General features: G+C 38.8%; 1 protein-coding gene across 2 annotated transcripts in view; it reads right to left on the reverse strand.

Annotated features, from left to right (window-relative positions):
* The window catches only part of LOC144693279 (transmembrane protein 87A-like), an 87,832-nt gene that overhangs the window by 4,806 nt on the left and 70,220 nt on the right, over positions 1 to 12,806 (reverse strand). For both annotated transcript variants that reach the window (XM_078563017.1, XM_078563016.1), the window contains exons 16-19: positions 10,291 to 10,364; positions 9,945 to 10,006; positions 4,798 to 4,850; positions 2,574 to 2,604 (exon numbers count right to left, since the gene is read on the reverse strand). In XM_078563017.1, the coding sequence (XP_078419143.1) occupies positions 2,574 to 2,604; positions 4,798 to 4,850; positions 9,945 to 10,006; positions 10,291 to 10,364 (220 nt within the window). The remainder of the gene's footprint in view (positions 1 to 2,573; positions 2,605 to 4,797; positions 4,851 to 9,944; positions 10,007 to 10,290; positions 10,365 to 12,806) is intronic.

A 12,806-nucleotide genomic window follows, 5' to 3' on the forward strand; every position in this document is an offset into this window, starting at 1 on the left:
GGAGGTTCTAAGTGGTCTGGCAGGCTTTAAAGTAGATAAATCTCCAGACTCGGATGAAATGTATCCCAGGCTGTTGAGTGAGGCAAGGGAGGAGCTAGCAGGGGCGCTGACAATAATTTTCAATACCACTCTGACCACAGAAGAGGTGCCAGAGGACTGCAGTACAGCCAATGTGGTACCGTTATTCAAGAAGGGAGGAAGCGATAAACCAGAGAACTGCAGACCAGTCAGTCTAACCTCAGTGGTGGGGAAACTATTGGAATTCTAAGGGACAGAATTAATCTACACTTGGAGAAGCAGGGATTAATCAAGGACAGTCAGCATGGTTTTTTTTTTGAGGGGAGGTCATGTCTGACCAATTTGATTGAATTTTTCGAAGAGGTGACTAGGTGTGTAGATGAGGGCAACGCATTTAACATAGTCTACTTGGACTTCAGCAAGGCTTTTGATAAGGTCCTGCATGGGAGACTGATAACAAAGGTAAGAGCCCATGGGATCCAAGGCAATTTGGCAAATTGGATCCAGAATTGGCTGAGTGGCAGGAAGCAGAGGGTGATGGTCGAGGGGTGTTTTTGTGACTGGATGCCTGTGTCCAGTGGAGTTCCACAGGGATCGGTGTTGGGTCCTTTGCTGTTTGTGGTATATATAAACGATTTAGACTTAAATATAGGAGGGTTGATCAGTAAGTTCGTGGATGACACGAAAATTGGCGGGGTGGTAAATAGTGAGGAGGATAGCCTTAGATTACAGGAGGATATAGGCAAGCTGGTCAGATAGGCTGATCAGTGGCAAATAGAATTTTTAATCCGGATAAGTGAGAGGTGATGCACTTCGGCAGGACAAACAAGGCACGGGAATACACGATGAATGGTAGGACCCTGGGAAGTACTGAGGATCAGAGGGACCCTTGTGTGCATGTCCACCGGTCCCTTAAGGTAGCGGGACAGGTAGATAAGATGGTTAAGGCAGCATATGGGATACTTGCCTTTATTAGCCGAGGAAAAGAATATAAGAGCAGGGAGGTTGTGCTGGAATTGTATAAAACGCGGAATAGGCCACAGTTAGAGCGTTATGTGCAGTTCTGGAATCCGCATTATAGGAAGGATGTGATTGCACTAGAGTGAGTGCAGGGGAGATTTATCAAGATATTGCCTGGGCTGGGAGGGGTTTTAGTTATGAGGAGAGATTGGATAGACTGGGGTTATTTTCCCTGGAGCAGAGGGGGCACATGATTGAGGTGTATAAAATCATGAGGGGCATAGATAAGGTAGACAGGAAGGAACTTTTCCCCTTGGTGGAGGGATCAATAACCAGGGGGCATAGATTTAAGGTAAGGGGCAGGAGGTTTAGAGTGGATGTGAGGAAGAATTTTTTCACCCAGAAGGTGGTGGGAATCTGGAACTCACTGCCTGAAAGGGTGGTAGAGACAGAAACCCTCATAATGTTTAAGAAGTATTTGGATGTGTACTTGCGATTGCCTTGGCATACAAGGCTATGGGCCTAGTGCTGGAAAACGGGATTAGAATAGTTAGGTACTTGTTTGACCGGTGCAGATTTGATGGGCCAAAGGGCCTTTTTCTGTGCTGTAGACCTATTTGACTTCAAATGAAAGGTCACCTAACTCCACTGTTCAGATGCTGACTGACCTCCTGTACATTTTCAAGTCTGATTCCAAAAGTGCGACTAGCCACAACTATGTAAATCTGGACTCCAGATCCTATAATGTTCCCAAACTCAAAACGCTTCAATATTCATAGGGAGGAATTGCCATGTTTCAAAATTCAAAATGCGACGAGTCATTACAGGTAACAATGCCACATGACTGCATTCCCACTGATATTAGCCTTCTTAACATTGGTTCAGTAGCTTTTCCCCCTCTGCACCCATGCTTTTAATTGCATCTCAAGTGAACATTTATGACTGCTCAGATTTATATCAAACAATTAAACAAGCTGGCATTTATATCAAGCCTCAACACATCCTCATGCATCTCACTTCATTTTAAGTATGAGGCAAACGAGGTTCAAAGCATGGTATTTCAACCAGCAATTAAAGTTAATTAATCTCTTTTTGGTCATTTTGATTGAGGGAAGAACATAGGCCTGAAAAACAATGGGACACTTTGTTCTTGGAGCAGTGCTGTGGGATCTTTTGCACGAGCAGTGCTGTGGGATCTTTTGCACCAACCTGAATGGCTTGAAGTTTAATTTATTGACTGCACTGTTAGTCAGGTTAAATGATGGAGTAAAACTTGAACCCACAGCCTCCTGACTTAAAGATGAGTGTGCTACCAACTGAAGAACTCAATGCTACAAATCCCTCAGTTAGCAATGAAACATGCTGCTGGCCATGGGAATAAAAAACACAAGCATACTTAAAAATCACTAAATCCTTTCCCAGTCTCCTTTTGAAAATTTCTTGAAGGGGAATTACATATATGCAGAAGCTCAGGTACATAAACGCAACAACCTCAAATACATCAACATACACCCTTCCTCACAACACCAGCAAACACCTTCAAGTACATGAGTAAACACCCTCACAAACAAATGTTGAATGAATCTGCTTATTACCTCGTCTGAGTCTAGAAGGGCTGGAAGTGCACTGAAAGAAAATAAATAAAGGTTAGTTAAGAAAAGTAGGGAAGGATAGTATAATCATGTCAGCGTGGCTCATGCCAGTGATAACTGAACCATTGCCAATAGATGGCCAAGCATCATTTTTGCATTGCAACAGCAGTGGTAAAACTGCCAGAAAAAGCCAGTTTTTTACTGCTTGTTTTCACCTCTCCTGAATCTTAGGCTGACAGTGAGCTCTTTGAAATATAAAATCAGATGTCCAGTCAGAAGCACTCTGAGCAACATGGATCTCCTTCACCATTTGTATCCATAGATTGGACTGGAACTGAGGATGTGACAACACATCTTTAATCACTTCACTGTGTAGCTTCTTGTTGCCCAATATAGCACAGACAGCATTGACGAGCATTGTTACTGCAGGATTTAAAGTCAAGAAATGCTAATGCTTAATATATTTTAAAAATAAAAAAAATAAATCAGTCACACTGCTCCAGTTAGCAAATGTATTAACAAGGGCCTAGTCTAAGTAAGCCACTCGGATCATCCAACAATTATGCTTCTAGATTTAAAGTTTCTCTTAACTCGTTCTGTTGAAGGGTTTTGAATTTTGTGATACTTGTTTTAAAGACTAAAAAAACGACTTGCAATGAAGCTCTCTAATTCTTAGAAAAGAACACAGCTGTTAGGATACATATTGTCCAGGATGTTGAGAGAGAGAGAGAGAGAGAGAAACGTGCGCTAGCCAAATGAAAAGGATCCTCCATAAGGAGTCTCCAGAAGTAGGTAATAAGAAGAAACAATGCAGACAATTTCAGGGCAAAGGAAGCAGGGCACACTGTTAAGGGGTTCTTTGATGTTTGATATTTGAACAGATTTTGGAAAGGAAACCATATAAAACAATTCAATCTACAAAGGTTTTGAGGAGAACCACAGATGACAACAAAACAAGACTTTCATAGGAATAAAACCATTATTTTTTTCTCAAAGACAAGGGGTCTGATCAGTTCTGTCTTGGGTGATACTCGCAAGAAAGGAAAAAGTTGTATGAAAAGATACTACTTTCTTTCTAGTACAAGGGTCATGTTGTATGCCAAATTAAATTCTTTAGCAGTTAAATTGTTACAGTGTCTTTCTTAATTTATACTCTTGTATTCTGAACAAGATAGAAAAGTAATCTTGCATTGTGGTGCAATTAAAACTTCATTCTGACTTTCTGTCCTCATGGGCTTTTCTCCAGCAACAAACTTCTTGGCATATCATCCAACCCTGTGTACTCTTCTGATGATCATTATACTCTTATGTTCAACTTCTTTCAGATTGTGTGCATAATTTTGATGTTCTTTCCATGAAGCAATGAGAATATTGCTTGTTTTAGTACTACTTTAAAAAAGAGAAATCTTCTTCACATCTCCAAGTTCAATTAACAGCTAACATCATTTTTCATGATTTCACGCTGTCCCCCTTTGGCAGTCTTGGTCCATCTCTTTAGAGTTCAAAATGAAACTCACGTCTCTGCCATTGTTGAAGCTTACTACAAGAAGCTTGACTACACAAAATACTTAGTTTCCCATCAACTCTTCAATCTGTATAAGCTTGCAGATTTACCAAACTTAAAAGCTGCTCCTTTCTTTGGGCAGACTCCCCCGCACTCTGGGACAGAATACAAGCTAAAACTGGTGATCCTTTTCTCATCTCTAGTCTCCAATCTCATCTCTCTGCACTAAAATCAAACTTCATCACACCTTTTTCCAACTCGAAGTCACTTAGTCCCAGGGCTTCAAAATTGGAAATTCTCAGCTCCTTCTTTTTCAACTCAGTCTACAGGATTTTACATCCACGCTTGGTATTGTTCCAGCACAACTTCCTGATGCACCTCATCTCTACCTACTTTTATTTTAACTTCAGTGGTTCTTGAACTATGAATCTAAGTTCTGAAACAATGCCACCCACTGACATTTCAGTACACTGTGCCATTGCAACCACTGAATTCTATGATTATTTTTACAACTTATGAAGGTTCTGAAGAAATTGTGTTTTACTTTCTAAATGCTCATCGAAAACTTAGTGGTACTCTTGTCTCTTTCCTACTTTCCTCCATGTGAAACATACCAATACCATGAAAACAACCGGGTGTGTGGAAATAAACATTGATGAATGCATTTGAAAACTTATAGTGCAATGATAAAGCTTGTCGGCAATAGCAATGAAAGTCACTTACACATCTGCCATGGAAGATGGAACATTCTCTTCAACCCACTTCAGATCTTCATCCTGTGAAGAATGGCAAGGGTTTTGATGCATTATGAGCCCAACTAATTAGCAATGAAAGGCAATACTATTAGAAGGTTATCCCTCAAACAAATGTGCTCATTCTCATGGTCGTACCCAGGCATGAAAAGAGAACACAGAGGTATATGGGGAGGCAGGTGAAGGAAAGAAGAGGAGTGAGCAATGATAAAAACAAACAGTGGATGTAGATCGCAAAGAGTTAGATAATTAATGTTAACAGCTTTAATCATCTCTTTTAATCACCACTAAGGTTCTTCAATTTCTTAATTTACTGATTTTTCAGTGGTAAATTACCTAATTTTCAGATCACCGCTTTTATCTTTGGTAATATGCCTTTGAGCCAGAAGCACCGGGTTCAGGTCTCACTCCAGGACTTGTTGACTATGGAAGGGGCGTTCATTACATGGTTCAACAGTATAATAGTCAGCCTGCTAATCCTTCCAACACTTGTCCACTGTTCTCCAAAGGTAAAAAAGTGTGAGGGATGATATGAAACAAACAAAATCTTTGATAATTTCTTAAAATCTGACAATCCTGAATACAGATCTCACCAATCTGTGAATTTTTTCCATCTCCCTTCACCAGTGTTCAAGCACCAACTGCAGATAAGTCTGCATGAAGTTGAACTATTCCCAAGATTCTGCCAATGCCATGCACTGGAGTAATGACATGAGAACAACCTGGAGAAACCTGCCTTCCACTTAGTGCTCCCTTCAGTGGCGTGAGGGAGATTGAGATACTTATATTGGTGAGAATGGGAGAAATCCAAAATCTCAGTATCAAGCCAGCTATGTTATTCTTGAGGTTGGAATGAAATGTGATCCAATTACAAAGTCAAAAATGCTGCTCAGAAATTAGCACTAAGGTAAATGCTGGGGGAATATGGCACTATCTTATGCAGATCTCGCCAGAAGTTCACAAGAGAAAAGTATATTTTAAGTTCTCAAGCTTGTCAGCCCTCAATATACCAAAGCTGTTACCAGATCACCAAATACCAATGCTCTACCCTAGCTTAATTTTCATCTTATTTCTCATCTAATCCCAGCTAAATACAACTGGAAGTATTACTCATTACCAAAAGATCTTTGAGGAGGATGAGAAAAAAAGTATAATTATGTGAAATGCAACTTTTCTTGTTTACCAGAAAACGTAAACAGAAGTTATAAAAAGTTAATCAGAATACACTTCTTGTTTAGATTCACAAAGCAAAGTTGAGGCTGCAATCAAAATATTCTGGCTAGGTCAGGGTGAAATGCAACTAAGGCCAACATGGTTAAGTAGGGATATGAAAAGAAGTCTTAGGGATAATAAAATGACCTTTAAAGCCTGAAATGAGATAGACTGTACAAACAATAAAGACAAACAAAAGCACTTTAAATAAAATTAAAGAAGCCAAGAGAAACACAATGTAAGAGTGTTGAGGAAAAACTCAAATGACACCTCGGGTAAAGGGGTTAGACATTTCCAGTAAAAGGTGAAATAAATGATATGGGAAGCAGGAATTTAGAAACTAAACAATTATCAGTTATTTCACATCGTCTACATTGGGAAACAGGAGAGAAATGTGCCCAAACCAGAAATTTAAAGTATTGGGCTATTGCAGAAGAGAAACTAAATATCAATAATCTTAAGCTTCCAACCATTAGCCACTCCATCCCCAAGAACAACTACTTTTACCTCCGTAACACTGTCCACCTCTGCTCTTGCCTCATTTCCTTTGCTTCTGAAACCCTCACCCATGCTTTTGTTACCTCTAAACCCCACTGTTCCCATTTTCTCTTGGGAAACCTCTCACCTTGCACCTTCCGTAAACTTTAGCTCATCCAAAATTCCCAATTTGAAATACCACAAGATTGGAAATTAGTCAATACTTAAAGGGTTAAATGACATATCTTGAAACTTTAGGCCCATAAGCTCAACTTACATCCCAAAGAAAAATCTTAATTAAGCTAAATGAGGAGGAACAGCACATTTAGATTCAGAGGGACAACAACTGCATTAGTATGTGGCAGATGGAGATAATACTTTTAATGATTCGAAAACCAGGGTGAGAATTTTAAAATTGAGATGTTGCTGGATCGAGCCATTGCAGGTCAGCAAGCATGGGAATAATCATCAAAATGAAAATCCCATTGGATGCCAATAGCTCTATCCAGAAACATCTGAATTTTAAAATTCTCACCATGGTTTTCAAATTGCTCTGTGATCTTGACCCTACTGATTCTCTGCAACTTGCTCCTGTCATAAAACTCTGAGATCTCTGCATTCCGCCAATTCTGGCCTCTTTCGCATCACTGATATTAGTCCCTAAGCTTTGGAAATTCCTTCCTAAACCATTCCACCTCCCCCTCCTTCTTTAAGATGTTACCTCGCCTGAACTAGTATCTCCGTATATCAAATCCCATTAAGCATCTTGGGGAGTTTTACCATGTTAAAGGTGTTATAATAAATGTAAGTTATTGTTAAGGTTGCACATCAACACAGTAAAGGCAAGAAGTCACTAAGTTGGAGGGAAAGCTGATTAGGTATAAAACCAATAAAGTGGAGTAGCCATAAAGAAAGTGTTCCAAGCTGTATAGGCATTGCAAGTGGGATACCTCTGAGGCCAGTTTTGGAACCGTTGCTATTTTTTTTTTAAACATAACGATTTGATCGATTTTCTTTTAAGAAAAATGTTCAAATTTGCTAGTATCACCAAAATAGTAAATAGGAAGCAGAGTCAATGATAGTAAACAATACAACCAATTGAGAATGAGAAGGAACTTTTATGTAACCAGTCTAGTAGGTGACAAATGTGGGTAAGTCTAAAGTAATTCACATGGCAAGGGGGAAAACCAAAAGCAGAAACATGAGTTAAATGGAACAGTCCTAAAATGCATTGCTCACGAGATTATTGTGAACAAGTTTACGTAATTATCAATTCCCAGGCTAATCTGAATGCTCTGAGGTCTCCATTTCTCTACCATACAAACCTGAAAAGCTTCAGCTTCAATCTTTAGTCTGTCTTAGGTTTGCTGATCTCAACCATGTAATGGCAGGGGTTCTTTTAATTGGTTTCAGCATCCCTGAACTTTGGGAGGAGGGAGGGGAGAGAAATTAATTAGGGTTCCTTGTCATGAAGCTATTAATGTATATAACATTGTTGGAAAATATTTTTCTTTTAAAGTAGAGGTTTAGTCTGTGGGTGTGACTCTTAATTGGATTAAAGCCAGCTAGTCTGGGTGCTTTGATGTGTACTAGTTTTGAGATGTAAGCGAGGTAGAATGCATTTGCATTTTCTGAATAGAGCATTCAAAAAGGCGAGTGAAATCTGGCACCTAGCTAGCAGAGACCAAACAATATGTTTATATTACTAATAAAATTGGTACTATGAAAGGGGTTTTACTGTTAGAAGAGGCTGATGATACAATGAGAATTTACATTCAATAAGCTGTGCCAGGTATAACTTCAGCAGTTTTCGTGTGTGCAGGGCAGAGGCAATGTAAGATCCAAGTAGCTGTAAGCCTACAACTGTCTCCACAGTAACCAAAGTGAGAAGAACCTCATTTTGAATTCGTAAGGTGAAAATGCTTTGTCTGGTGTCTGGTTAAGTCTATGGTTGCTGTTGCCTTAATGGAGATTAGTTTGGGAATTTGTTAAAAGTTATGATAGTAGTAATTTGTAGCTATGTGTATATATTTAACTTGTGTAAATTGATAAAATGTTTCATTTAGTTTAATATAAAACCTCTCGAGAGCTGGTGGTCTGATTCCTGAATTTAGAATTGCATCTCAAACATAACACTTAAAAATATAGGTTATGACAGTTGTTTAAAGTTTCCCTCTGGGATTTTTAAATAACTCAGCTTTATCAAACTGCTGTCTCATAACATTCCTCTCATCAGTATATATAGAGTAACCTCTACTTAACACATGCATAAATGACAATATTCACCACGATCAACTTTGATGCCTCTAGCAAATTAATAACTTGCTGGCATTCACAGTTGAGACTCTCACAGGAATCCAGTTTCGGGGGGGTGGGGGGGGTATCAATATTCTTGGTATGGCAATGAGGAACAGTGTTCAGAATGAAAAAGAAAATAGAGGAGAAAGCATAATCAGACTGAGTGTATAAGAAAATGGGATGTAATTACATGGTGGTAAAGTAAGGTGACTGTATAAAGAAATGGGTCAGGGCTGCAGATAGAGGACCGTGGTAGGACAAAGTGTGTAACAAATCCCATTGGGAGCACTTCAAGCAGCTTGTGCTTAGTTTACGGCATTCGAGTTTTGTTCGTCTCACCCTGGCCATCTCAGGATGGTACTTCAACTAATTTTTGATTATAGTATTTTTAAGGCATAATGTAAGTGACAAGGGAATTCAGTTCTCATTTCAAGACATTAGGGCTTTTACTTGTAGATAAAGGTATTTTATTTCCTTCATTCTAAGTCCTTCATGCAAAAAGCCCATATTGTTTAGATACTGTTCTTCTAATTTAATATTTTGCCATTAGACAATTCATTTGTGTGGTGATTGGATCTTCAGAACAGTGGTCTAACAAACATTTTGATTATATTTGATGCTATGAGTGCCTGGGTGAGGCACCATTGCATTGAATTTGCTTACATCATACCCATCAGAAAGCTGTGACTATGGGTGGGTAGTAATTTTGATAATGTTAGCATGATAGCAACCATGGGTATATCACTGAGTCAAGCCTCATCCCTTGGCCTCACCTGATGTCCATGCGCTCCAGCTTTCCAGCAGGATACACCAGAAAGCAATTGGAAGGAATCCTTGCTAGGACAGACTTCTCCAAGGCCCTCCTCTACACACTGTGTTTAAAGGTTTTAGTTGCCATCCACTTCAGTCTCTATGAAACAAATTAGGCTATACTGGACTTTTCTCTTAAAGAAGTCTCATGCGCTATATAAGAATTGCACTGATGAAACTCATCCCATGTACAGCTGATGGATTCAGGTGAGCACACAGTTTTGCAGATTGACCTTAATGTGTTTGAGTTTGAAACATATCTCAACTACTTTGTCCTAAGTCCATACAGCCTCTAGATGCATTGTCTGCTATCTTACTCACCACTTTATTAAGCTTTGCAGTGCCATTGGACTCTGCTTTTGTACCTCTCATCTTCATTCCCTCTGCAGAAAATATATAGAGATATAATTTGCATAATTGCTGTAACTGAATATAATCGCTTCTTCTCTTTCATTTCTCGATGAAAATCTCTTCATTTAATATCTGGGTAAAGTATCTTGCAACCCCATTTCTATTTAATCAACAAAATATGGCGAAAGTGGTCAACATTCTTATTTCCCCACCCCGCCACAATTCAAAGATCTAATTTACTCAATTTAATTATTAATTTATCTAATTATATGTTTTACTCTAGAGTGCAGTTACTAAGTTGATTGGCTTTGCTTACCAAAAGCTTCATTGAGCATTGGTTCCTTCAATTCATCGTCATAATCCTCATCTGCAAGAGCCGAAAAGGCAAACCTGCAAAACAAATAGCCCATCTTAGTTTTAGCACAAATTCAGTGGCATTGCTCATTGAATTGGAGATTATATTGTTACAAAGAAAGGTGTTGGGTGGGTGCTCATCTTTACTAAAAGGATAAGAGATCTCCTCAGAGACAATTAAGTACTTTTTTGTTTAGTTCCTGGAAAATCAATTCTTCTTATCTGCTCTGGTAAGTAAATACATTATTTTCCTCTCATATACTACTGTTGCATCAATAAATGTTGACATTCAGCATGGAAAAGAAATTCTGCCTTCACTGTTCAACTGCTTAGGATGTGGTTTTTATAGCAAGGACCAAACAATGTATAAAACTAATGCATAAAACTAAAGAGTAAGCAAATTAGCATCTTCCTTTCTTTAAGGAAGCTCTGCAACAGTGATATTGCTGAAACAAACTTTTAAAAAATGTATTCAGAAGCTCCCCTAAACTTGAATCGTGGTTATTCTCGGTATACAAGAATAAATTAAGCTGTTGTGATCATTTGTAAATACAAAATAATAAATTTTAAATTCAAATTGCAAAATTTTGTTTTTCACACATGTAACATGCTGTACCCATTCAACAAATACCTGAAAATAATGAGATTCACTTTCCAGCTGTACAGCACAAGAAATTGAAAAGTCCATATTTTACCTTGTTTGATATTTTTAACCTAAAAGAAATTCAGTTACTTTTACTGCTGCTAAAAATGTTTTCCAGATTGTTCACCCTTCCAGTGTTTCTCCACTGCTGGATAGGAGAGGGACAAGCAAGTCATGGTTTGCCCTGTACATGGCCAGCCTTGCAACTGAGACCTAGGTAACAGTCTACGCAGGAAGATAAAGTCTGTTCCCCAAGGCAGACGATATCTCCGCTAAGTCTATGAACTCAAGAGTTAGGCTTCTCAGGCACACAGACAACCAACAAAAAACATTTTAAAGATGCCATAATGCTGCTGTATAGATAAGTTCAATGTTCTGAAGAAGTCATAAACCTGGAAAGTCACCTGTTTCTTCCCCACAAATGCAGCCGGAACAAATCAGTGATTCCAGACATTTTTGTTCTTATTTCAGAATTCTAGCATCTTTAGTATTTCGTTTTTGTCTGAAGTAAATTTAATCATTCCTTTTGTAATTATCAATTTTTGTTATAAATCCCAGCTTTTAGCAGTGAATGTCAGTTTCAGAATTCAACATAGCTGCCGCAACAATTTCCAAAATATATGAGAGTAGTTTCAGACTCATTTATTATTGCAGCTTTTGCAATTAGGGATGGGCTATAAATGCTGGCCCAACCACGAAACCCACATCCCTTGAATGAATAAAAAAAGTTGCTTTCATACATCCTTAGAGAGTGATCACTGGAACAAGACAAATCTATTTATGTATTTTCGATTGGAATGCTAATGGGTACGTGACACTGTTTTATGAATATGAAGTTTCAGTCATATAAAATATTTGCAGATTTGTGGATAAATGTGGCCACTGAAGAATGATGGGAATAAGGTGAACTAAATAAAAAGATATGAATTGATATATAGAAACCTCGAGGAAGGGCTTAAGACACCAAATTACAGGATACCACTGTTGAAAAAGGAGCAAAATGAGTGAGGACATTACTGATTCAGCAACACCAAGTTTAGACATTATAAAGGAATATTGATTGTAGGGGGAGAAAAGAATCAAGAGATTCCAGTTTTGACAGCGGGACAAAGATCAACTTAAAGCAGTGACTTCAACAAAATGAGGATGCAGGGAGAAAACAATGCATTACAATGTATGTTTGTAGCTTCAGGCAAAGGGAGAGTAATTGATGTTCATGTCAATATTGGTGAAACATGAGAAATGAGAAACTGGGCGCAGGCGGGGCCCGGTGCCTCGGGGCAGGCGGGGGCTGGGTCCCTGTAGCTTTAACAGGTGGGTCCTGGTTTCTCAACCCCTATATCTTTGTATGCCACATACCACACACAATTTTACGAATGGGCAATCAAGTCACCATCTCCTCAGCTTCTGTCACCTCTGTAGTGTGGTCAAATCTCAAAAATTAATGCGCAGCCAAAACAAAACTCTTGCAGCAGATTTTTTGCAGACACTGAGTTGCAATCTGTCTGAGATTAGGAAATCTTTTCTGGGGCAATGAGATCTCCCAATTGAAAAGTAAGATCCTCTGCTGCGTATGTGATTTCCCAGATCTTCTTGTACCATTTTATAACCAGCTGCCAGGTATTGGAGTAAAGGGGTTACCTTCTGCTGTTAAGTTTACCTCCTTTAAGACTCTGCTTGTGGGTTGCCAATTTGCAGCCCAGCTGAAAGCAGTTATGAGCTACCCACTCTGTGATATGCATTGTTTGTTACCTATTCTCTCAACGCCCTATTTATCTTTAGCTGGAGCAAGAGAGAAAAAAAGATTTGGAAATTTGTGCCAAAAAATAGACTAA

The sequence above is a fragment of the Cetorhinus maximus genome, chromosome 18 (genome assembly GCF_964194155.1).
Source record: "Cetorhinus maximus chromosome 18, sCetMax3.hap1.1, whole genome shotgun sequence".
Lineage (NCBI taxonomy): Eukaryota > Metazoa > Chordata > Chondrichthyes > Lamniformes > Cetorhinidae > Cetorhinus > Cetorhinus maximus.